This window comes from Lissotriton helveticus, chromosome 10, assembly GCF_964261635.1.
Source record: "Lissotriton helveticus chromosome 10, aLisHel1.1, whole genome shotgun sequence".
NCBI lineage: Eukaryota > Metazoa > Chordata > Amphibia > Caudata > Salamandridae > Lissotriton > Lissotriton helveticus.
The window spans coordinates 187,964,745-187,991,490 of record NC_136071.1 but is presented as its reverse complement, the minus strand read 5'-3'; the positions used below and the strand labels follow the sequence as shown (position 1 = coordinate 187,991,490).

Sequence of the window (26,746 nt, the reverse complement as noted above, 5' to 3'; positions counted from 1 at the left end):
CACAGCAATGGTTAATGTTTATCTTTAATTTTTTTTGTTGCGAGCACATGCCTTAACTTTAATATATGGCGACATTTTTACTTTTCTTTTTGTCATTTCCATTGGATTTGTTTAAAAAAACATTGTTTAATGGATATCCTTGTTTCTATTACATTTTAGGCAAATACAGGATTCATTGGCCTGCTCTCACATGGCTCATTGAGCTGACACTCGTTGCCTAAAATGATGAAGGACAATCTAGTGCCATGATTATGTTAACTGGGCACTCATACTAAAAACCTGCGATCGAAACTACCATGAAAAGTAGCTATACATCAGGTTTTTTACAACGCTCCATTTCCACTATGATAACTCGATGTTTTTATTCTTTAATCACTTATTTTAACAGGCCTCTGCACACGTTATCTTTTTTCTGCTCAGGCGCACTGCGTTTTTTTATCCTCCAATATTTTTTTCTTTACCTGATGCACTTGAAGCTCTTTATTTAGGGAGGCTCCTTTATTTCTCTCTCTTTGCTCCCAGGTGTGCTCTGGCTGTGCCATTTGTGCAGAGGGAACAAACTGAGACAGCTGCGACTGCCATTTTGTTACAGTCGTCAGTCTAGTCTCTCGGGCCTTGAATTACAGCCCCTATTTAATCTTCAGCCTGGCGCAGACGCACCGCTGGCACACTGCTGGTGCGCCAAAGGCAAACCCATCTGTGCCTGTCCAGACTTGAACATCGCCAAATGCTGGGAACCCTGCTTCTCTTCACAGAGATGTAAGCTTTTCACCCTACTTCCTTATACTAACAATGAGCTTAAAGCGATCAAGGAATTGGCAATATCACACATGACCGCAAAACTGCTTGGTACCGCTCCACTTTCCCTGGAGTTGGAGGGTCTTCCCATCTGTATGAAATACAGCTCTGCCTGCTCTACCTGCCCCCCACCGGAGGCCTCTAATGTTCGGGTGGGGGATAATTCTGTGCAGGTGGAGGACTTAGAGGAGAATTCCTCCTTTACTCATGCTGTAGACCCTCAACCTGATCTTATCTGTGACGAGATCTTGCATAAAGACATCTATTGTAATGCACAATCTATTCCTAAACTTGTCAATGAATTGTGGGAGTTCATCTCGACCAACCAGCCAGACATTTGCTTTACTCCTAAAACGTGGCTTCACCCTTCTGCCCTCCTCTGCATTCCCATAGTATTCCCTGTAAACTATAGGTTCTTTAGGTTGGGCAGAGAGTCTGAAATAGGAGGAGGAATTGCTATTGCCTTTCACAACTCCACTAAAGTTGAGGTGGTGAGCTCCCTCCTTATGGACAGGGAGGAGCTATGAATTTTTTAACTGGAGATCCCTCCTGGTGACTCTGATCTATGGCACCCTGGGCCCAAAAAGGATTTCAGCCATAGGTTGGTTGAAAGTGTACTTGCTTCAGATAAATTTCTTTTGGTGGATGATTTCAACTACTATGCTGAACTGCACTTTGATACAGAGACGCCTGCTCTCTGACCTTGAGATGCAGGGGCTACACCAGAATGTTACTAGCCCCACACACATAGTGGGCCACACATTTGATCTCCTTTTCAATCATATTAATGAAATTCCAAATTGACTCTCCTCTACCTTTAGTTTGGACAGATCACTACTCTATTATTTTTAAATTCACGATTAAAGGAGGGCAACCGGGCCGGAAGAAACAAGGTAGAATGGTTAGGCCTAGGAAGCAAGCCACTCTCACCTCCTTTTCCTTATTCTTCCACCAACATATTATTAATAATCAAGATGTTAACACTGCCCTCGCGGACTTTCAGAATTCATTGTAGTTGCTTGCCTCAATTAGAGCCACTCAACTCCCGTTAGACTCTATTCTCCTTAGTACTCTGAAGAACTGAAATTGAAGAAAAGGTCTGCAGAAGACTGGAGAGAAGATGGTGCGTTACTAAATCAATCCCTGACAAAAGAGCTTTCCTGCTTGCATTAGGGACTTATCATAAACAAATTAGAGAAGCTCCCAGATCCGACACTATAAGTAGGATTGATAAAGCTGCTAATTCTGCCAAATAACTGTTTAGAGTACTTAACAAATTCTCAAAGCCTTCTGCATGTACTTCTATTATTCCGGTCTCTCAGTCTTGTCTTTGTGTGACGCTCTTGCAGATTATTTTAAGGGGAAAATCTTGAAAATCTATCAGAATGTCTCTAATTCCACATTGCTTCTGGTTGCACCTTCAATTATCACTCCCTCTATCAACCGTCCTGCCTTACTTGGGGAATTTGAATCCCTCACTCTAGAGGAAGTTTCTGACACGATGAGTAAAGTTAAATCAGGCTCCCCCTTCTGATCTCTCCCCTGTACGTCATGGTGACACTATCTACCCTACTTCTACCTGTCATCACTTCATTGTTCAACTTTTCTCTCAACACCGCCACCATGCCATCGGATTGGAAAGCGGCACATGTTATGCCAATCCTGAAAAAAACGAATGCTGATCCTGATGAGCTTAACTATAGACCTATCCCGCTCCTCCCTTACCTAAGCAAAATCTTGGAGGCCCTAGTAAACAAACAATTCTCCTCTTACCTGGAAGTCCACTGCCTATTGAACCCTACGCAATCTTGTTTTGGGCCTTTCAGAGCACGGATGTTGCACTGGTGGCTGTACTGGATTCCCTCAGACTTTTTCTTGATGCTGGCTTCCTACATTTTAGTGCTGCTTGACCTGTCTGCCTCATTCAATGCTGCCTCTAATTCCATCCTGGTCCACAGACGTTTTGAGATTAATATCCGTGGGAAAGCTTTGGGTTGGCTCAAAGACTTTCTCGTTAACCGGACTCTGACAATGTGTCTTGACTCATTCAGTTCTCGCACCGTGACACTGGACGAGGGAGTCCTTCAGGACTCTCGTTTGAACCCTATGATCTTTAACATCTATGTGGCACCCCTTGCTCAAAATCGTGTGACTTTGAAGTCATCTTCTATGCGGCCGACCCACAATTAACCATCTCATTAGGACTCAATCCAGAAAATGTCAAAAGCAGATTTGGTGAATTCATTAGGAAAGTCGCCTCCTGGATGATTTTAAACTGTTTCCAGTTGAATAGAGACAAGACCCACATTCTGCTGTTTGACAAGGCCCAGGCCCACTGGTCTGATGACTGGTGGCCTTCTAAATTAGGTTCTGCACCCCATTCTGAAAAGGCAGTAAAAAATCTTGCCATTCTGGTTGAAGAGAATTTCTCCATGAGAGAACAGGTTAGGTCCATTTGTGGTGCATGGTTTGGTATAAAGTGCATGGTTAAACAGATGTTTCAGAGGCTCCCTTTAAACTCTAGGAGAATTCTTACTCAGGCACTCATTGTGAGTCCGCTGGATTATTGAAATGCCCTTTTGGTAGCTGCTAATAAGTCGTTACTCTCTAAATTGCAGGAGGTTCAGAACACCGCTGGACGCCTGGTCTGCAAACTCCCTTCTTGCTCTTCTTTGGAACCATACTAAAACACCTCCATAGGATTCCTGTGAAAAAAAAGCTCTCTGTTCAAACTTCTGTGTCTTTTTCACAAATCTTAGTTTGATAAAGACCCACTTTATCTTCAAGAGAAGCTTCTTTCATACTTACCCAGTAGTAATCTTAGATCTAAAGGCCAACTTCTGCTTTATCCCCACCGCATTCGAACGGTTAAATACGGTGGTTGGTCATTTTCCTATCTTGCTCCCCATCACTGGAACAAACTCCTTTTTCACATCCAGTCTCTCTCAAATTTCAATAGTTTTAAAAAACTCTTAAAGACCTGGTCATTCAGATTCTCTCTCCTATCTAGTACTGCTCTGAGCACAGAGATACTATTGGAAGTGTGATTCGTTTTGCGCTATATCAAATCCCTCTAACCTAGCATCACAGGAACGCCTTATATATTTCTTTTACCTGAGGTGACTTTCCGGCTCCAGATGTTTGTCTGGGTAGAGTCAAAAGCACTCCGTTGAAAAGCTGATTTGTTTCCTGATTATCCTTGGTTATGTCCGCATTCTCATGAAGACCAAAAACCTCTGGATGAGTTATCAGGGGCAAGCTTCTTATGTAATCAATGTATGACTGCAAACAAATAATTCAAATGAATCAAGTGCACATATTTGCCGGTGGGATGATCTGAACAAGGTTATTGAAATACTGACCACACTACAATGATAATCATCAGCGTATGATTTACTATAAATAACATACATATTTAACATTTATGTAATCCTTTAACATATCTATGACTGTGAGACCATCAAAAACATGAGAATTAACAGCATAAAGTGACATCACAGTGTTCCTTTGGGATACTCTACAGTGTAAAGACTTGTTGAGTGAAAAGAAGAATCAGTTACCTACCTGCAAATCCAGTACTTCTATGTTGCTATCTTTTATAGATTCACATGCTTGAATCATTCCTGTCAGCAGGTCGGAAAATTCCAGCCTCACAGCAGTAAATGATTCAAGCATGCAAATCCAATAAAATATCGAAAGCTGGAGAACAAAAAACGACTTACTTGTAACTCCAGTTCTTCACCATTCGTATCTTACATATATTCATAGGCTTGAATCGTTCCCCTTTCACAGGCTTGGAATTTGAATCCCCAGCCCACCGACAGGGATTCATTCAAGTATTTAAATATTTCGGAAGTTCCAATTCTTGATGAGTTATACATCACATGTTGAAAAGGAGGGTACCTAATGTAGGTCTGCTGTCTTTGAATCTTTTGATGTTGTTTTTTTTTAAAGGGATATTTGTCACTGCTATTTGTAGGTGTGTGAAGTACACTTACAGTTACTTTATGGTAGAGTTCTGCAATTGAAAATGCAAATATATAAAAAAAACAGATACATTTGACCATGTGGTGAGAGGGATCTCTATTATTACTGGATGACTGTGATGGTTTGGGGCACGTAATATGTGATGGAGCAGATGCATCCTAAGCCTATTGGGTGAAGATGAAAAAGTTGTGTTTAATGATACGAGTTAGACAGATTCCATAGGTTAGTGTGGAAAATTTGATGGCAAGGTAATGATGATGTGAATGTGTAAGACGTCATCTAAATGATCTCTCACATCTTTTGCTAATTTATTGTACCTTGAAAATTTTTCCTAAATCCTGTTTTAAAGCTAAAAAACAAAAGTTTGATTGACGAATAACTATATTTTCTTTTTAAGGTGAAAATGATCCAGTTCCTCTATTAGGTGAGAAATGTTTCCATTTTTTACAAGTAATAATATTTTATAACATATGTAACTTTTATGGTAGATACTGACATTTAAATGTGCTGAACTGTAGATCCTTGAATAACCTTTCTATTCAATGTGTGTATTTGATGTCCAGGTCACTGTGCTCAATTTTCTGTCATAATGCATTTGTGTTTTTCAGTAATAATTTTAACGATTCACACAATAAAATTATTAATTAATTGTTGGGTAAGTCTTAATCAGGTGTAAGGACTCTTATTGACTTTAGAAGTAGGCTTTTGGATTCATATGCTACAAGGGAGTTAAAATGGATTGGTATGAGCACATGGTGGTCTTGGGGCAGGTGCAGGATAGACTAGCCCCTTTATGATAATATTTTCTACTGTATCAAAGGATGTATGAAGTTTATGTGTGTTAGACCTGGCATCCTTGGTGTAGTTTCCCCTGACTTTCTGCCTCTACCTTCTGTGTTTTTAATGCTGTGGTGGGTTTCGCTTTTGCTAGTTTAGATGCTTTGGCACTTTGCCACTGCTGATCAGTGTCAAAGTGCAAGGGCTCCCTGTATAAATTAACACTGTGATTGGTTCTCCCTGATTGGCATATTTGTTTACCAGTAGGTCCCTTGTAAAGTGCACTTTATGTGCCAGGGCTGGTAAATCAAATGCTACTAGTGGGCCTGCAGCACTTTTTTTGCCTCACACATGAGTAGCCCTAAAAAGAGGTCTCAGGCCTGCCACCGCAGTGCCTGCGCGTAGTTTGTTAACTGCCATGTCGCCCTGACAACTGCGCCCACTTGCCAGGCCATACCCTTCCCTTTCTGGGCACATAGGACACCCCTATAGCTAGCTCAAGGTACCCCCCTGGGCAGGGTGCAGTGTATGTGAACGGTAGGACATTTACTGATGTGTGTACCATGTCCTTATAGTGAAATACTGCCAATTCTGTTGGTCACTATTGAAAGGCTATCATGTCCATAGGACAGAATGGGAAATGCTGTGTAACATGTTTACCTGCATATCTTCCCATAGGAGTGAGATAGAAAATTGGAGTCTGGTATCCCTGAACTCAGAATTTAATAACACATCTTTTAGTAAAGATGGTTTTTAAATCCTGGGTTTGGAAATAGCACTTTTAGAAAGTGGCTATTTTCTTGTTCAACCTTTCTGTGTGCCTCTGGCTTGTTGTGGATTCACTCTCTGGCTTTGGAGTGACAGGGGCTGGAGTGGCTCCAGGAGTCTGGGTGAGTCAGCCTGAGCTGAATAGGCCAATCTGCATTTGGAGGTGTGGGAAGAGTAGTATCTGTCCCTGACTAGGGCTGTGCCTGGGGGGCGGTTTTTTGGCCAGGGGCCGGTTTTGTTGCTGAGGGCCGATTTTTGGTCTGGCTTTTCATTAGACAGAGTTAAAAATCAGAAAAGTTCACTCACAGTAATCACTCACTACTCCTTGTATGCGCTCGCGCGGGGGCCTAAAAAAGCAAAACTATCAGCAATCTCTGTGGAATGGATTCTGTACTGCAATGATCCATGAAAATAATGCATTGGAGAACTGTGCACGGTGCACCATTTAATAGGGGCGTGCGCAGACGTCTCTGCCGCCGTGGCTCGTGCAATTAAACGTGCGCGTGACCCGTGAGCCCAGGGCAGGTCGACTCGAGAGGAGCATTCCAGAACTCAGCTAAAGTCTGTTTGAAAAGAGTCGAGGAGAGGCAGCACCCCATAATTTAATTACTCTAGCCCTGGGCTCCCTGTTGCTGCCCGCCGCAATCCTATTCCTCAAGGCACTGTGGTCCGGGGCGGACTGGGATTAACCACAAGGTATAGTACCCCCCCCCCCCCCCCCCCCCAACGCAGTCCCGATGACTCAGACAATCCTTCTAAATGAGCTAAAATATGCTTCTCGTGCACGTGAAAGCACTGCATATTAACGAAACCATCATTCTGTGCTGTGTGATTATATCTTTTTGGCATCCCGTGAAGCTGACAAGCAGGAGCAGCAGAGGCACAGAGATGAAATAGCAAACGAGGCCTGCATCGCATGTACTTTGACTTTCTCATAAGGTATGAGAACGTGAACGTCAATGTCAAATACATTTGTTATTACGGTGATGAAGATGATTTGAGGAAACGGCCCTGGGGTTAACAGGCACAGCCTGTCAGTAAGAAGAGACAGGGATAGGACGTTATCTCTTTTAACATTAAGTACATTTTTTTTAAAAGAGTGATTTAACTACGTAAGCAATAATTCCCGGACTTGGCCTATACCTTTTTGTTTAATCTCCGGCCCGGTTCTGCGCAGGCAGCACAGCGCACTTCTAGCGTCCTGGCCTCCAGAGTGCGACTTCACTAATTTCAGAATAAAGCTGAAATCTGTGAGCTGTGCATGATTATTATTTCAGTGTATTTTTGCCTCTTTCTCCATTTTAAATAATTTGTCATAAACATATTGGGAAACGTCACACTACTGTGCTAATTAAAGACTGTAGTGTTGATAAATATTGCACCGTGGTCAACGTTTGTCTGGGAACTAAAATCAACCCTGGCAAATATGTTTAAATCAATTGCATAGGGAGAGGGACCGCAGAGGTAGCTTGGGCAACATTTTCCAGAAAGTTTGGGGTCGTTCTCCACAATAGAAAAATGGGCATAGTGATGTTTTACAATAAACTTTGTTGTTCACATTAAATGGATAAAAATATTCAGAATTTGTAGCCAGATCTGGAGAGAAGCCTATGACGTTTACCAAAAGTGCAGAGTCCACTACTTTATTACATGGAAGCTATTTTTATCCAAAGCAGGAAGTATCGTGTGAGTGTACCATTGAGAAAATAAAATTGTCAGGTGAAATTGAACTGAATGCACAGAAGGAAAATATTAATAGCCCAGGAGATGCCATCCCCGTTTGATGCAGTGTTTCCTAAGGAATATATTATTATACAACATCCTACACTGAAAGAAAAAACACGAGTTTTAAATTGTGTCAGGACACAAGGCCCATTAGTGTTCCTGTGCCTAAAGAGACCATAGTCCCCTTTGCGTTAATAATATGATCAAAAACATGCCAGCATTTCAGGGGCTCCAACCTGTCAGGCGTGATCACTGACTCGCAAAACGATCAGTGCTGCCCACTGTGGCACAAGAGACAGCTCACATTGCCAGGGTGCTGGTCAGAGTGCCATGGTTGTTGTTCGCAATGCTAGGGCTGGCCGAGGTTATTCATTATAGAGGCAAACTCTTATATAGTTAGCAATTACATTAAATGTATTCACATGATGCAATGATCTACAGTTTTACGGTATGGAAAACAGATATTGCACTGACAGTTTACTACGTTCATGCCAGCAATCACATTGTAGGGTTTGTAAAGTATCATTGACGCCATTATCCACATTGCCAGCACATGAACAGCACCAGTGTCGTGCCAGACATATTCCATATAAGGACCTGCTTCATTTTGGTTCTCTATGGTCTCCCCTTCAAGTCCACAGGCCTTTACAATCCATTATGGACCATGATGGGCCTCGTTTTACCTGGGAGCTCTTGAGCTCCAAGGGGGAAATAAGGCATGCTTATTATGGCTGGTCTATGAACATGCCCCACTGACTAGCATGTTCCCTGGACCATCTGTCTATTTTGAGGGGCTGGTGCAGGCCGCAACCATACAAAGCTGAAACTGATCTGTAGTAACTTTTGTTTGTCTGACTAGACACCCTTAATTGAGGAGATTGCTGTGCCTTTGCCATCTTGCAAGCGGACTGCAGTATGTGCTTTGGGGGAGACCATGACCACAAAGTTGTTATTGTTGCAGGAAATGGCTAGAATATTCATTTAAGGTCTATATTTCATAGTTATTGAACAGCAAATTAGTTAGTAAAATTTGATTTGCAGAAGATATTTAGCTAAAGTAAATCTGAAAAGGTTATATTTTCCCTGTCTGTGTTTTCTGGAGGCTAATATCCATTAGCCTGCCAGCAACTGTCCAGCAAGTGCATCGCCTTAAAGAGGTGTGTAAACGTTTCCCAGAGCCGAACAATTGCTTAGGACTAGTGACAGGATAGACTGAATGTGAGACATTTGTCCAGGAAGGACAGTTGGGGTGGACGCAGGAACTTTACTAACTTGCAAAGGATAGAGATTAGGTCTCTACATTCATAGTTTAGTGTATGGAGAGAAAAGGGTAAGACTATATTTTTACGACCCTCACTAACCAGGCTGGCTCTGAATCAGTTGGGAGGGAAGGTGCTCAGTTGGGAGGGAAGGTGCCCCCAGAACTGGTTTGGAGTAGATTCTGGGGTGGTGGCTTCTCATTTCCCTCGCCACATCTCTGGGTGGACACAAGCTCTGTAAAGGGGAGAAATGGTTACCCCTTTTTGGATTTTAAGAGTAAGGGGAACTGTGGGAATGTTTGCAGTAGGGCAAACAGGTGCTGCTGGTGGGTAGGTTGTCCCTGGGAACGTTTTCCCCGTTGGTTAGGGAGTCCAGGATTCACCCCCACCTACTGAATAGTGTGAATCATAATAATGGCACCCTAAGCAGCACTCCTCAGACCATGTTTTGGACCTGTGGAAGATCAGCGGAGGACTGGACCTGCTGTCTATAATCTGAAAGAAGCCATGAAGGGCTAGACCTTATCTCGCTTGTAACGAGGTCAAAGAAGCGGATGCCAAAGGGTTATGAGGTTGACTTCTATGTTCTCGGACATTGTAAGCTGCAAGAGGCCGTATTCAAGAAGTGACAATTTGGCCAGTACCAACTGGATATGGACTGGACCTTGTTAGTGCCCTCTGTTGAAGTGATTCCTGGCCTCTAATTGCTGTCCTTTAGGTACTCCGAGCCTTTGAAGTGACCTAGAGGAGCTTCTCCAGAAACCCTGCAAAGTTGGGTCTCTGAAATTTTTGGGGGACTTCCAAGACCTCTAGATCTGTTGGTGGGTGGGGGAGGGGGTCGGGGGGCTCACAGTAAATATATCCATTTTATTGCACCTGCCTCTGGTAGGGTTTCAGGCTTGCCCTGCTAGAGGATTTAGAGTTCCATAATAAAGTCAGAAGTCAGGAGGTAAAACCTTTGACCTGGATGAAGTAGCTTGGTGTATCTGACCAACGCTCCATCGTGGTCTCCCCGAAATCACGTCTAGGTCGACCACTTCTATAGGCTATCATGGGTGCTTTGTACTTTTAGGTACTATTTTTACTTATCCTCTTCGCCGCGGCGTAAATAAAAAATGACGCGTGCGCGGTTCGGACAGCCCCCGGCCGTCCTCCGCACATGCCCACTGTGACGTCAAATAGCCGGGGGCCGTCCGACGCATCAAAGAGGTTAAACCTTTAGAAATTGGCATCTCCGGATCCACTTGATGAATTTTTGTTGTTTTGATGTCATTTTGATCATTAAAACGTACTCAATTTTTTTAAATTAGTTTCAGTAATTTTATTGTTTCATATTTTAACTTTATTACTGTTTTGATACTGCATATTTACTCATCTTTACAATAGCCACCTGGGGGTTAAGCTCAGCTGAATTTAATGACTTTAGGGTTCACCCTGACAATTTAGTGCTATTTTTCCTTGAGGTGGGTGACAGTCCACCACAAACAATAATAATCTACTACTTTCTTAAAGTAAATAGGTGGGGATTGATTTAGCATTCTTAACTCCACATCTACATACCTTGAAGAAATATAATATATATTGTCAAGGTACATATATGTTGAGTTAAATATAAAAAATGCTTCCCTACAGATACCTACTTTCACAGACCTTTGGTTTTCAATATCAGTATTTTGATATTGGTAGTATAAATCTGCTACACTGCATTTACTAGCTTATATATAAGGCATACCCAATTATTTGGAGTAGCTGGCCTATTTAACGTACATTGGTGCTGGTGCATACCCAAGCTGATGAGACGGGGACATATCAAACTAGATAAAATTAAACAATAAAATAATTTGAGCTTGCTGCAAAACACTTTGTAAAACAATGTATCTGTCAAGGTGTACTGTAAATTGCACCAGTTGGTTTAATTAATATTCTGAATGTTTGTGTTAGCCGTCCATGAAGTAGTGGATGATTTTATTAGTGTTTATCAGAGCTAGAATCTTCAAATGATACTGTAAAATGCATTGTTTGAGTAATTGTTTTCCATACTGTCTCATGGATAGACCCATCTCCCTTTAACCTTTTGCGGCAGTCAGGCTTACCTGCTTCCTTTGTTAACTCAGTGCAGTGCGGGCAGGATGTTCATGCGACAGCTGTTTGAATGTTCGCCATCTGCCACCACTCTATTGACATTTCACTGTTTGTAAGATGTGTTATTCACAATGGCAAAGAGACAGATACCTGATAGTGCATACATGTCTAAGCTCACCCTCAGTATGCCATTTCAGCTGCAGATAACTGTATATTCTCATCAAAGAGTGAGGGCCACACTTATAAAGGTTTTGTGTTGCCCTTTTTTGGAGTTCAATATAGCACAAACTCAACTTGAAGGTATCAGAGGGCTTTACATGAGCACCAGTTGTGTTGCAGACATACTACACATTCATTTTGTTAGGCACGGGGAGATTTAGTGAATTGCCCAGAATCACAGGATGCTAAGCAATGGCCTTGGCCGGGGTTCCTCCTACCACGGCCCATGGGCCGCCGCCCCAGCAGTGCAGCACTGACCTCAGGTCAGATTCTGTATAAATGGGTTTTCTTTTCGTCAGGTGGAGTTTGTGTGTGTGTGCAACTCCGAGCAGGGTCAGGCCAGCTGAAATATTCAGAGCCAGGAGGCAGGATATGTGTGCTGCTCCCTTTGGTGGCGCTGTGCTGCTTGACTCTTGGGGGCTGTAACTGGTGCAAAGGTTTGAGTCAGCAAGTCTGCTTAAAATATACTTTTCAGCACAAGGCTTGTGCTGAAAAATATATTTTAAGCAAACAACAGGGCTTTCTAGTGTTTTTTTTTTTTTTTTAACATAACTGAGTCCTTTTGTTTTGTTTGCCACTGGTGTTGTTGCCACTGGCACTTGCCACTTAGGCTAACATGTACATTTCTGGGAGCCCTCAGTGAGTTACCTTTTTTTTAATTGTCAGGATTTCATATGAAGGGGGCGTGGCTTAGCGCCCGGCGAGGTCGGAAGCGCAGATGTGAGCGCTCCCGGTCGCTTGGGGTTTTCGCCACTTTTGCCACCTTACCTGAACCTGCAAGACGATTCCTCCGTGACCGGAAATTGAAGCGGACGGAGAGCTGCCATTTGAGAACCCTTTCGAGCGCCGGAATGCCCGTTTTTGGAGTTTTTGCGGCGGACGCGGCTGAGTAAAAGTCGCGCCCGCCATTTTTTTTTTTTTTTTTCCTTCCTCTCAGCGCGGACTGCGGCGCCCGCGCTTCACAACAATGCGACTCTGCCACGGAGCCCTGCACCAGGATATAGATTCTAAATGAGGTATTTCCTGCTCCTGCACTTCCTCACTACCAACGTATGCCAAATGCTGCCTATTAACGAGATTTCCTGCGTTTCACTGCTTCTGTGTTGCATGGGCGGCCATTTTGAGTGAATGGACTTCTATCTCCTCAGATATTCTGCAGGTGCATTCAGTCAACGTTCATTTTATGCCTATATGCGCTGCTTTGTCTCCTGCCCGTACTTTTACCAGTATTTACTATTTGAGGCAACTTTGAGCAAGGTTTTTCTTCGCTTTTCTTCAATTGCTCCCCTTGCACTCATGCTGTTTTCTCCCTGACGGACTTCCTTTGCTCCACAAAGTGCCATCTTTTTATATCTCATTACCAGGGTGGCTCTCGGCTTTCGGCATCATTCTCTTAACCCCTCCATCAAAGAATTGGTCGCTGCTTCACCTACTCTCTTCACCTCAGGGCATACCTACATCTTATGTAGTTTTTCATTTTGAAGCTTTTAAGCGTCTTCTTCATTGCCTCTGGTCTTGTACTGGATAATATTGCTCTTCATCCTTATGGAAAAAAAGGCACTCTCTCGTACCCCCAAGCCTCCACGACGTGGCTTCATCAAAAACTCTAAAGTCTTCTCTGCGTTGGCGCACCTCGAGGCCTCCCAGGAGTTTCTCACTCAAGTGTCGCAGTCCAACACGGAGCGGCCCATCCAACCTCCGGGGAAGGTCACGTCAAAACGCCTCAAACAGGATCCTCCATCGCCAACGGGGTCCACATCGGCTGTTTCCATGGAGCTGTTATTGGAAGAAATTCGAGCCCTCAGACCCTTCATGGAGGAAACCAATTCTAAATTGCAGGTTCTAACCGACAACTGGTCTCAGATGGATGCCAGAGTAACCACAGTAGAACATTCCTTAACCGCTTTACAAGAGTCATCCTCCACAGTAACTCACATGCAATCTCAAGTTTCGTCTCTTCAAAAGCAGGTTGAGGAGTTGGAGAATCGTAATAGGCGCAACAATCTCCGCCTTTATGGCCTGGCGGAAAATTCTGAGGGGAATGACCCCATCGCCTTCTTCAAATCGTTTCTACCCAAACTTCTCCATTTACCTGAGGACACCACGCTTAACATCCAGCGTGCACACCGGTTGGGTCGCCTTCCTTCTACTTCCTCTCCTTCTTCACGACCAAGGGGTGTCATCATGTACTTCTTAGAATATACTGACCTCCTCAAAGTTATTTCAGCAGCTCGTGCCTCACCTCGCCTACAATGGTCTGGTTCCAATCTTTTCTTTGCGCAGGATTATGCAAAAGCTACAGCCACTCGCCGTAAGGCCTTTTTGGACATGCGACCTGAACTTCGTGCCATTGGAGCCAGATACGGTCTTTTCCATCCCTGCCTCTTCAGAGTGACCTACAACAACAAAACTACAACATATGAAGATCCTATTCGCCTACGGAGCTTTTTGAATGCAACTCAAGCCTCCGGCATGGACTTCTCCAGCTCTTCGTCAGCCTTTCCGCCATGATTCCGGCGTGATGAAGCATTGACGTTTCATTCATTCTGCATGCTTGTCGTGCCTTGTTGAATGTATTCTTGTTTGTCGTTGCCACGCTTTTCGGCAGCTTTTGTTGTTCTAATGTTCTCTTGCTCTTCCTCTCCCATTGATTTCCTTTACCCTTGTTCGTTAGTTCATACAGTTCATCGCCGTCTACTTACGTACCTTTTTGTCACTTTTTACTGTTGTATTCTCCCCTTCTCTCCTTTGTCTCATTCATTATTGTTTTTTCTCCTTTTTCCTTGCAGGTTTTATGATATATATGGCGTCATTCCCCCGACCTGTTGGTTCGTTTGCACTGGACGCTTGCCTCCTCTGCCTGGTGCTCCCCCCTCATTCATCTTCTCGCGTACCCCTCCCCTGGTGTTCAACCCTCCCATCTTTACCCTCCGTAAGTATGTTTTCCCTATCTTTCCTGTTCCTCGCCTCCCTCCTTGTATCTTTTTCACTTCTCTGTTCTCCGATTTTTTATGTTTTACAGGTGTCTACCTCTCTTGGTTTTCAAATACTCTTCTATTACTGCCTTCCGCCTATCGTTCTAACTACTTCTTGGACTACTTTATCCTTGTCACTGCTCAACTCGCTTCTACATTCCTTTCCTTCACTCTTTTTATTTTTTACTCATCCTTTCATTCTTTATTATACTGTGCTGATTTTCACTAACTCCCTTACTCTTCTGGGCTTTTTCTGCTTTTCCTACTCCTCTGGTTCCCTTCCGACTTTTCTTACCTTCTTCTGCTTTTCTTCTTTTTCCTCCCTCTTTCTTGATATGAAATGTCTCTTAAAATAGTCACCTGGAATGTTAAGGGCGTCAACTCGCCTATCAAACGACAACGAATTTTGTCTCATCTTTCGCGCCTAAATGTGGACATTGCTTTTTTGCAAGAAACCCATTTGTCAGCTGAAGAATCTGTTAAGTTGAAAAGAAGTTGGGTGGGTGATGTTTATTTTTCTCCTGGGGATGGCAAACGCAATGGAGTTGCTATTTTATGTCACAAAGCTCTCTCTCCTTCTATGATTGCTCAAGAGTCGGATACTGAAGGCCGATGGACTTATGTTAAACTCTCTATTAAGAATGTTCCAATTTCTCTTCTAAATGTTTATGCCCCTACCACTGGCGATCCCACTTTTTGGCACTCATTTTCCCAGCATGTCACCAGATTCATTGATGATAATTTCATTTTAGCAGGAGACTGTAATCAGCCCTTAGATCCCTTTTTAGACAGAAACTCCAAAGCACATTTCACACCTAATAAACCTCACAAACTCTTCTCCCAAACCATTTCCCAACATAAACTCACTGATGCTTGGCGTCTCTGTAATCCGAGTCTCCAAGAATTTACCTTCTACTCCCCATGTCATCATTCCCAATCCCGAATCGATTATATTTTTGTTACCCATAACATTGCCCAGACTCTCTCTCACGCAGAAATAGGTCCAATCTTACTTTCTGACCATGCCCCTACATTAGCCCAATTGGACCTTTTGCCCAAATTAACAGGCCCACGACGCTGGCGTTTCAACAATTCTCTTCTCCTGGACCCCAAATTTACTACCGCTTTCACCTCCTTTTCCCATGAATTCTTTGCCCTAAATGATAATTCTCCGGTTCCCAAGCATACTATTTGGGATGCTTTTAAAGCGGCAGCGAGGGACTTTATCATTGGCTTTGTTGCTAAAAAGCGTAGAGCTGCTCGAGAAGCTACTAGAACCATCCTTCTAGATATTAAGAAATTGGAGCATTCTTATTTCACCTCCCGCTCACAGCAAACCCTAACCGCCCTTATCAACGCTAAGATGAACTTTAACAAAAAATCTACAGATGATGCATCATTGTATTTATTGAAGTCTAGTGCCAAGTTTTATGGGGGCAAAAACAAAGCTGGCAAAATCCTGGCTAATTATCTGAAGGTGAAACACAACAAACTAAACATTGAATCTATCTATGATACTGACTTGACCCTTAAACACACAGATGCAGACATTCTCACTACATTCTCCACTTTTTATGAGACCTTATATTCTTCTGAAACTCACCCATCTTCCCATTCACTGGACGCATTTTTTTCCACTATACAAAAACCATCACACTTTCCACTTGACCTTTCTCACTTAGAACGCGCTATATCCCAACAAGAGTTACTTAAAGCACTTCAAACACTCCAAAAAGACAAAGCTCCTGGGCCTGACGGCTTCACAGTTGAATTTTTTCTTCACTTCTCAAAGCTTCTTATACCCAGGCTCCACTCTCTTATCGGCACTTTCCTCTCCTTGGGTTCTTCCTCGGGCTCCTTCTCAGACGCCCATATCTGCCTCATACCCAAGGAGGGGAAGGATCCTCAATACTGCAAAAACTACAGGCCGATTTCCCTGGTCAATATCGATTACAAAATTTTTGCAAAATCCCTTGCAGTACGACTTGACCCTCTCCTCCCAGATTTATTGGGTGAAGAACAGTCCGGCTTTGTCAAAGGCCGATTTATCACTGATAACACCAGACTCCTATTTGACATTCTCTCTAAATCCCGCCTTTTACCTCATCCTCTTGCGGCCATTGCCTTGGACGCTGAAAAAGCGTTCGATAGGGTTGAGTGGACTTACTTGTTTCATACCCTCCAATGGTTCGGTTTTGGTCCTCTTTTCACCTCCTTAATTTCACTACTCTACTCTCACCCACGCGCAGCGGTTTGCGCCAATGGTCAAATTTCTTCATTTTTTGATTTAAAAAGAGGCGTTCGTCAAGGATGTCCCCTGTCCCCCTTTCTCTTTAACTTGGCTTTGGAACCCTTCCTCTCCAAGCTTCGTCAAAGTCCCTCCATTCAGGGTTACCAATTCTCGGATTCCCACATCAAATTAGCGGCCTATGCGGATGACATTCTGTTATTTGTCTCCAACCCCTCTCTCTCCATTCCTGCTTTTCTTACTGAAGTCCATGCTTATTCCCAAATCTCTGGTTATAAGCTTAATAATGACAAATGCGAGATCCTCCCTTTAACCAAATTTACATTTAAACCAGATTTTGTCGCCTCCAACTTCACATGGAAACCTTCCCACATCAAGTACCTCGGAATGCATATTGCCCCCACCATCCCGGATACCGTTTCCCTGTGTCTGTCCAAATGTATTCAAAAGTTGACAGATCTCACGTCCAAGTGGCATCCTCTTTACCTCTCTTGGTGGGGCCGCCTAGACACTATCAAAATGATGCTATCTCCTATTGTTTTATACACGCTCTCTAATATTCCGGTTCACATCCCATCCAAATTTTTTAAACAAATTAACTCCATTCTAGTCTCCTTTCTCTGGAACAAAAAGAAACCGCGAATGTCCTTGGCACGCTTAATTCGCCCTAAATCAGAGGGTGGGGTTAACTTTCCTGACTTCCCAGCCTATCACAAGGCGTTCCAATTGAGACAAGCCTCTTTTTGGCTCCAAGATCCTGATACCCCATGTCCATTATGGGCCAAGCTCGAACGCCTGCTTTTGTCTCCCTTCTCTTTTTCCGAATACCTTTCCTTCTCTCGCAAACCCACATCTGTTTCTACTCCGATTCATAAGTTTACCACAAAAATACTCCTCTCTTCCTCTCCTCCATCCCCCACCACTATTGCTGATTTCTTATCCTCCCCCATATGGCATAACACTTCCCTACTCATCCGGGACAGACCTTTTTTCTGGAAGTCTTGGCATACTCGAGGTCTGCAATGGATTTCCCAACTTTTTTCTAACTCCTCTTTCTTGTCTTTTCATGACCTTCGCATCCTTTATGACTTGCCCGCCTCCTCTGCACGTCAATATCAATCCCTTAAAGACACGGTTTTACTGAAATATGATCTCCTCACTCAATCCAACTCTTCTTCTCCCCCTTCCACTCTCACCTCCTCACTTCACTTCTTCTTACGCACTGCACCAAGAGCTACCGCTATTTATAAATACCTTCATGCCAGCAAGACCCCGAGACCTAAATCCAAAATCGAGGAGTCCTGGGAGCATGATTTGTCTGTCTCTTGGTCAGTTCCCTTCTGGGACAAGATCTGGACCAAACTCCGCAAATCTTCAAGGGCTGCTACACTCACTCAGACTTTATTTTTTATTTATAACAGACTCCTCTTCACACCTTCTGACCTGCACAAACGCTTTTCTAATACTCCTCACGCATGCTGGTCTTGCTCATCTCCACAAGCTGATTTACTCCACATGTTATTTTTATGTACTTACGTTCGTAGTTTTTGGTTGCAGGTTTGGGCTCAAATTAATGTGATATTCCACACTTCTATCCCGTTTTCCCACACACATATTTTTATGGGTAGCCTTTCCCCCTGCTGGGATGATGTTGACTTGAAACCCCAGATTGTTGACCTTTTACTTGCTGCTGCTTTCCAACAATTAACAGTTAACTGGAAAGATTTTTCCAAGATTTCTTTCAAAGCATGGTGGTTTAATGTGTGTCATAACCACAGACTCGATACCACTCATGTTTTCCCGGCATGTTTGGCTGTCAAGCGCATGGACTTATGGACTCCAGTAACGCTTTATCTGGACTCTTGCAGTAAGCGTTTGTTTCATCCTCTACCTCCACAACAAGAGGTTCCTAAGCCCCCTTAATCGCCCGATGCATTCCATTTCTCCTTTAATGTATTATTTTCTCAAATTTTCTCACCGTTTTTATGATTGCCATATTTTATGTCCATGTATTTTTCCTGTATCTCTTCTTCATTTGTCAATTTGCACCCAGATTTCTTTTTCATTGCTTAAAAGTCTTTAAATTTGTATCCCATTGTATTCTGTTTTGACACCTGATTTTCTCATTTTATTACTATCAAATAAAATTCTTTTGAACTTAAAAAAAAAAGGATTTTATATGAAAGGAGTTTACGCTGTTAAAATGTGCACACTTAGGTGTTCAGCGGATGGTTCACTTCTAAAAGATGCAATCTGGCCACAGTGATGGTACGGTAGCTGCAGTTCCCAGTGTGCAATCTGACAGAAGTTTTCGAAAGAGACTTGCTGTTTCATAATACCCAATTCTTGTGTGTTCTATGATGTTTCGTTTTCAATGTCTAAGGAACAAATTATCCAGCTGAATAGTATTAGTGTGTTTTGGCCTCAGAAAGCTGAAAAGTCTGGGTCTGCCTTGCATCGATTACAATCTGTAACAAATTAGCTGCACAGAGTTCTCTACAGAAGGCTCAGTGTTAGGCAAATGACATCACCAATCCTCTGATGACATCGCAGAGTTGATCTCTGATCCCAGCCAAGCCCTTCAACAGCCTCCTAGTCCTACTTGCACGTAAGGGCCCAGGGGCAGCAAGGGCGAGATGTGGAAGCTAGAACTGCTACCTCACACGGTGTGAGTGTGTGTCCATTGGCTACCTTCACATGGTCACCCGGGAAAGCGCTATTATCATAGTGCTAGACAAGGTGAGCTGGAAACCCTTGCTCAGAGCAGCCTTCCAGCTTGTGTGTGGAGGCTCTGCATTGCTGACATCCATAAAGCTGGTTGTAAGCAACCTCCCAAGGAAATTAGTGGTAGCCTCTGAAGCTTTTGCTAGAGTTTTTAGGGGAGAGAGAGATGTGGCTCTCAGGCTACTCGCTATCCATACCGCTCCTTGTTTATGCCCCTCCTCCTCCGCTTTCGTATAGTGAAAAGTTTTAAAGATGTTAGGTATGGGCCACTTCACACACTAATAGGCCCTTTAAAACATTCCTTAGTTTCTTTTCTGCTCCTGCCTTCTTCATTACCCCTGGTACAGGTGTAGAAACCAACAAAGGCAGTGCCACAACATGAGTACCCAAGGGCAAGCCAGGGGTGGGGGCTGCTACTCCTGGCCAATGGCCACTCCTAACTGAGTTTCATTCTTACCAGCCAGAGTCTCTGAGATAAGGTACTTATATTAATTCACCTAAAAACGTATGGCGGAGATCAGCATTTGCTATATAACAAGCACCATTCAAATCAATGTGTTTTGTGCTAAAATACCAAGCTTATAACAGCAAATCTCCCAGTGACTGCCATGCAGCAAATGAACTTGAGTTCTGAATAGTGTTTAATTACCACCACTACATTTAAGATTTAATAATACTGTGCTTTCAAAGTTAATTGGCATACATCTTAATTACGTGACTTGAGCCTTAAGCATATATTCTGCTTGCAAATTTCATAAAGTTACTTGGTTGGCTCATCTGACAAAAATGCAATTGAAGATGTGAAAGGAGATGTATTATAATCAACAGTTAAGGCTCTCTGTTAAAATAAAGGCAGGAGGGCGTGGAATTGCAGGTGAACATTGTTAGAGCCTTTCTCGCACAGCCTTTGGGTACTAAGGCATTGTAGCACACAGAGCATAGAAGAAAAACAATTGGGAGCTCGACGAGGACAAATTGTGCTGCAGTGATAAGGCACCATGACTTAAGAATGATGGGTGCTTCTGGAGTACAATGGCACATGGATATGATTTTTAAAACATGGCACATGGTTTAATAGACTTAATATTCAAACTGAGAATGTTGCCAATTTTGTACATATTCTTTCCAGCTGCCAATTTAAAGTTGTATGAAGAAGGAAGCTTTACATTAACTATCAACAACACTACATCTATTATTACAAAGGGGAGTAGGTCAGATTTCATAATGGTTTAAGTAAGAGGGGTAGAACTGATTATATGCTCAAGGTCTCTTGGGTGCTTTGTTTCTACCCTGACTACTGTATTAACGATGTATAATGATCTAACAAGGATGGCATGAGTAATTTGCATTAGAATTAACACATAGATCAAGAAATATCTGCTTTATAAGGGCGCCTGAGTAGTTCTTCTGTGCACCAAAATATATGTTGGACTTGGGCTGCCACTTTCTGGTAAAAAAAACACATAAATTAAGACACACTGTCATATTTTCTTTGCGGACTGAAAGACAATGTAAGTAATTAATCCCATGATTGAACTTGGAAAGGACACTGTCATGCCTCAAGCCCCCTCCCAGTGCGCTGTCCCTTTAATTGTGCACTATTTAGGTTTCCTTGACCCAGGGAGCGACGCTTCACGTTCTTGCGTCTAGCTCCGTTGGGTTCGTTTGCTGCCTGACTTCCTGTGCCTGACTTCCGTTTCCTACGTCCTGGCATTCTTCCGGATCGAGAGTGTCCTCGGCTCCGTTGGTTCGTTTGTGAGCCTCCGCAGCCCGTCTCTCTTGTTTGCCAAGTGCATTACCACCGCACTTGTGTATTTTGACACGTTCCGTGTCGTTTCCCGATTTCACTGCCTTTCCAGTGTTCTGGTGTCCCGCCCGGCGGCCGGGTTAATCTCCGCCATCCGGCGGGATTCCTCTCCCTACCATTGGCCTCAGTACTGCTCCGTTTGTCAGCCGGGCTTGTGCTCCGCTGACGAGCCGGGCATCCTCTCTCTGCTGTTGGTCTCATTTCCGCTCCGCTTGTCAGCCGGGTTTGTCTCCGCTGACAGGCCGGGCAAACCTTCACCCCTCCTTTTTTCTCCTACACCGGGGTGCTCCGCTGCCAGCCGGGTTCTTCTCCGCTGGCGGCCGGGTTGTTACCGGTGCTCTTACCTTAGTCAGTTAGGGCCTTTCTTTACCCCTGCCCATCCCTTCTGACACCATTTCCTTGGGGTCATTCAGCTCTTGTGATATATTTCACCTATTTGGACTTGGTATCTTGCGTGGACCAGTGAGGATTGGGCTACAGCTACATGTTCCAGAATCACGGTAACAGCGCATTATTGCGCTGCACATTGTAATTGGTATCAGGAAGACTGTATTGAAGTGTTTGATTCCCTGTTTTGTTTATTGTAGATGTTGTTCCCACTATCAAGGATATTGGCAACCGAGTTCTTGTATTCAAACAAACCTTTGGGGTGTGCTTCGTGGCAGTTAAGACAGAAGATCAGAGTGAGCAGGATATATTGTTAGTTGCTCATAACACAAGTATACATAGAGTCATTAGACTTATGAGGGTTTTGTCTTCTTCACTGCAGCTCCAGTTATATCCATTTCCAGAGGTTCTCCCATATCCATTCAGGGACATTACCATACAACCAGCTAGGTATGCAGGGTTATGTTGTGTAATTGGGAATGTGATTGTCCTCTTCAGATTTAAGAATATAACTCTTTGCATTACAGTCTCTCTTGATTGCCAAGCCCACAAGAAGGTTGAGACGACCAGTCTGAAGACCCTCAACACCCAATTGTTACCCCAACCTTTCCTTGTTTTGTCTCCCTGTTTTCCCCTGGCTTGCCTCCTGTGCTCTAGTGCTTGATAAGAGTCGGAAGGCTGCAGGGGAAGGCTGTGGATCATACTTCGGATTCCTGACGCTCCTGCAGAATCGTCGTGTATCCTTTACAGACACTAACTGATGATAAATGCCTGCATTCTAAACTGCATCCTTTTCATCAGGTACCCAAGGAGATATAGAAGGAAGCTAACTCAGAAAAAGTCCCAGCACCATTAGCACATGTAAACTGTTTTTTAGATACATATTGTTCATACTGACTGCTGACACATAGTTAGATAAGTCCTTGTCGGACTCAGATTCCTCCAAATTAAAATCCGGTTTGATCTGCTTTATTACATCCAAAAAGGCCATTTTTGTTGGCTCTTAGGGCTCAGTGAACTTTACCACCACTAACCAGTGCTAAATTGCTTGCGCTTTCCTTTCAAACATGGTAAAATTGGCTTACACCGAATTAGCAAGTTCAACTCCCCAAACTCCCCCTAGTAGTGGTTGCTCAATGCGCTTACTTGCTACACACCATGTGGGGGCTAGTCTCATTTTTACTTTGTTCTCTCGGATTCACTAATTGTGTCTATTTTTGGTGCTCTCTGAAACAATGTCTATGGGTACATATGACTGGGTGGGTAACCTGGTGCTCCTTAAAGTGTTCATCTACTATTTACTGTGCTTTGAAATTTCTTGGGGGGAGAACCCCCCCCAAACCCCCCTAGTAGCGGTCGGGCTCGCGCGCTACCTGTGGGACGTGGGCTGGTCTGACAAAATTTGCCAGGGCTGCGTTCAGTTCCCAGTCCGGCCCTGGTGGCACCCTTTTGGGGGCTTGCATTGCTGAGGAATGCTTTTCTTTTTAAAGAACCCCTCCACACCGTGGTGTGCGTGTGAGCGTGCCTGGGGAACTGATCGTGAATACCTGCGAGGCCGTCACCGCTGCTGGCCCGAGTTGTCTACGAGGCTGTGATCAGCCCTGTGTGGTGTGAGGCCATCACCGCCGTTGGCCCGAGTTACATGCCGGAGAGCAAAGAGGAAAGGGAGAGCGCTGTAACCCGATCGGCTACAGCGCGTCACCTGGCAACCGGAGTCTCCCCTCGGCGTGAGAACAGCTGCTGGCACCGGATCCCTCTGCATGACGTCTGATGTGAGCGAGGAAGACACCAAGGCTAGCCACCCAGGTAACGCTCCGACTCCGGCCACTGTATGTGTTACCACCTGGGTGGGGTGTGAGGGAAAAAGTGCCCCGATCTGCATCGCCAAGTGAAGTCACAGCTTCAAGTCCTTCCCTGACGGCCTGTACCAGCACATCCAACGTGCTGCGGTACCGCGGTCCGCTCCACTGAGCCTGTTGGTGTTACGCATTCCTGGGCCGATATTCCTTTCGCAATCATTTCAATCATAGCCACCGGAGCGAGCAGACCCGCGGGAGAAAGTACATTGAGGACACGGGAATTGTGTCGTTGTTAACAAGAAAAGGATCGGCAGTATTTTGAATGCTTACTAAAGAAATACAGTCACTACAAGTCACTTACTTTTATTCTGAGACTGTCTTTGATTCCCTTGTGTTTACTTAAAGGAATACTGTAACTACCAGATCGTTTCTTGGATAATACCTACAGAATACAGAATCTACAAGTTTATTTTTTACCAAGAACCTTATCAAAGACATTTCATTTTCAAAGAAGAGCTAATTGTGTATGTTGGATTTTTGTTGTTTTGGTCTTGCCTTATTTAGATAAAGATAGCTATATTTTTATAATAACCTGTGTAGTGTCCATGTTTGGTGTTGCACTCTGTTACTGTGAGTATTGGTGCAAAATCCTTTACACATTGCCTTGGGGATAGGCCTGTCTGCTCATGCCAAGCTACCAAGGGGTTGAGCAGGGGTTATCTACAGTATGTTTCCCCCTTACCTTGACTAGAAGCAAGGGTCCCTATTTGGTCAAAGGTACCTACCTCTGCCAACTAGAGACCCCATTTCTAACAATGTGTATATGTAAGGGTAAGTGGAGGAAGAGGCGGCTGGGCCACAGTAATAGTAGATATTCTCTTCTACTTTGAGGGGGAAGAGAACTCTGTTTGGGTGGCTATGTTTTTTCCACTAATACTTATATATCTTGGAAGGAGTTTTGGCACTTTAAGCTTAGAGAGTTGTGGTATCTTCAGTGTCTATGTGTTCACAGTTTGTGTATGTCAGTGTGATGTAATAGTTGGGAATGTTATCTATTTGTTAACTCTGTGGTCCTTAAGAGAATATTTGATGTTTGCCTTTGAATATTGGGTCAGTTGCATATTCTCCTCTGGGCTCTTTACATAAGCTATCAGCCGTCTTCAGCCAGGATAGCTTGACTCCAGTGGCTTAGTGAGCACGGGACCCACGTCTGGGCATACCCTTCCCACATAGGGCGAACAGCAAAACACACAAGATGATGGACGGAATGTTGCACAATGGCAAAACATTCACCCCTTGCTCACAAAGCCACTGGAGTCAAGCTATCCTGGCTGAAGACGGCTGATAGCCAGAAACCGGTCCTAGGATGCTTGATTTCGGTCCAGGAAAGACAATGAAAGACATGGCTTGGCAGTTTGGGCTGGACTGTTCACATGAGGCACAGGGTCAAGACTGATTTGCATATGGCCATGTCTGAACTGGGGTGGCTTGGTGAACAAAATAACGATGGATTAAACCCAGATCTGTGTGAACGATCTATAGATATCACCGTATACACTAATACTTTTGAAGTAGAGCTTGAGTTGTAGTATGTCTGAATGTACACCTTCTGTGATATAGTCATAACAGACTTTGATACAAAAAGTTGCTTTGGAAACGCTATAGGTTCCTTTCCTGTGACCCACTGGTATGCACTAACCCAATGGCCATCTGGCAACTATTGCCTTTGATTACAGGGTGCGGGTGTGTGTACCACGTATGAAATGTTTAGATCTTCATGCAGTCTGTTCTCCTTTTATTTTGCCTACATTTATATGTCTGATGCACATATGGATGATACGAGGTACTCCTGCCCTGAAGAGATTGCCAGGAAATATGAAATGGAAATGAAACATGTCAGCCGTTCAACTTAATATGGACTAAATATGGCATTGGGATTTTAACCATGAGTGAGAGAATTTGACAATTGAAGACAAATAGTTATTGCCTTTCAACTCATTTTTTACTTTTTCTTGTGAGGAAGTAGCTTCTGCTCCCTCTGTGGGGACCAACGAGGAGGGGGGGGGGGGGGGTTATTGAGATGTGTTGTTCACACAATACAAGTAAATAGAGTACCACACTCACAGAACATTCTTCTAAACTTGTTGGTTCCTTCCCATACATAGGAAAGCTGCTGCTGATGATATAGTGAGTAGATTGGTGAGAACTTGCCAATCGCTCCCTGGTGGTTGCTTACGTGTTTTTCTTCTAAGGGTGTCTTATAGCTGCACTCTATATTTCTCTCACCACTGAACTCTTCTTGTTTTTGTTTTTGTTTTTAGTTTTACAGTACACACACCGGGATGTCTTTTTAGATGTTCATTAGAGACAGCACTATCTTAGATATAGATGAAGTGGACCCTGAAAACCTGTATAAAAAGGATTTGATGTGTGTGTGTGCCATACCATTCTTAGACACCAATACACCAGGGAGATATCAAGGATGAGCCACTGTTACTTGAAGGTTTTCCAGAATGTTGTCTGGAATTCTTGCAATATGTCAAGGATAAGACAGAATTATGCTAGTGATTGGCATAATACTGTCAAGAAATCCCAAATGTGCCAAGGAATTGCCACTATTATGTTTGGGGCAGCCAAACATTTGTAAAGAATGCCCAAAATATATGAAAGATGGGCCACTGTTAAGCAAGTGATGTGAAAATGGTCATAATATCCCAGGGTCACAACATTACAGTGTTAGCATTGAAGCAGGATTCCTGACAAATGTTCGTCTATCCAGGCCAAGACACACTCAAACACACAAATCACATAACGCACATGCATGCACATTTGCAAATGCATATGCACACACAATCAAACTCACAAGCACAGACACGTCCCCTCACATGCAATCACACACACATAAAGTACTGTCTCCTGACCCCTTCCCCACGCTCTTCTCCTCTCCTTCTTAAGACTGCACTGGCTCTTTTCTGCCTTGTCTGAGTGTCCATTGTCAAGCTTGCCTCCCCTGGGCTGGCTGCAGCTCTCTGCCTCCTGAGCCCTCAGCTGTCTTTGCACCCACACAAAGAGAGCAGGAGCGGTTAGGTCACAGGTCAGAATGCAGGTCACACACTTGGAGGGAGGCAGCAGTGGCTCTTTCTTGCTAGCCATTGCTTCATCCAAACTCCACTTCCTTCTCTCATTGCTTT

The 26,746-nt window shown here is 43.7% G+C and overlaps 1 protein-coding gene across 1 annotated transcript in view; it reads right to left on the bottom strand.

Annotated features, from left to right (window-relative positions):
• Window positions 1–26,746, bottom strand: part of DNAH3 (dynein axonemal heavy chain 3) — a 660,573-nt gene that overhangs the window by 56,727 nt on the left and 577,100 nt on the right. Inside the window, exon 57 of the mRNA XM_078665068.1 lies at window positions 3,913–4,080. Within this exon, the coding sequence (XP_078521194.1) occupies window positions 3,913–4,080 (168 nt within the window). The remainder of the gene's footprint in view (window positions 1–3,912; window positions 4,081–26,746) is intronic.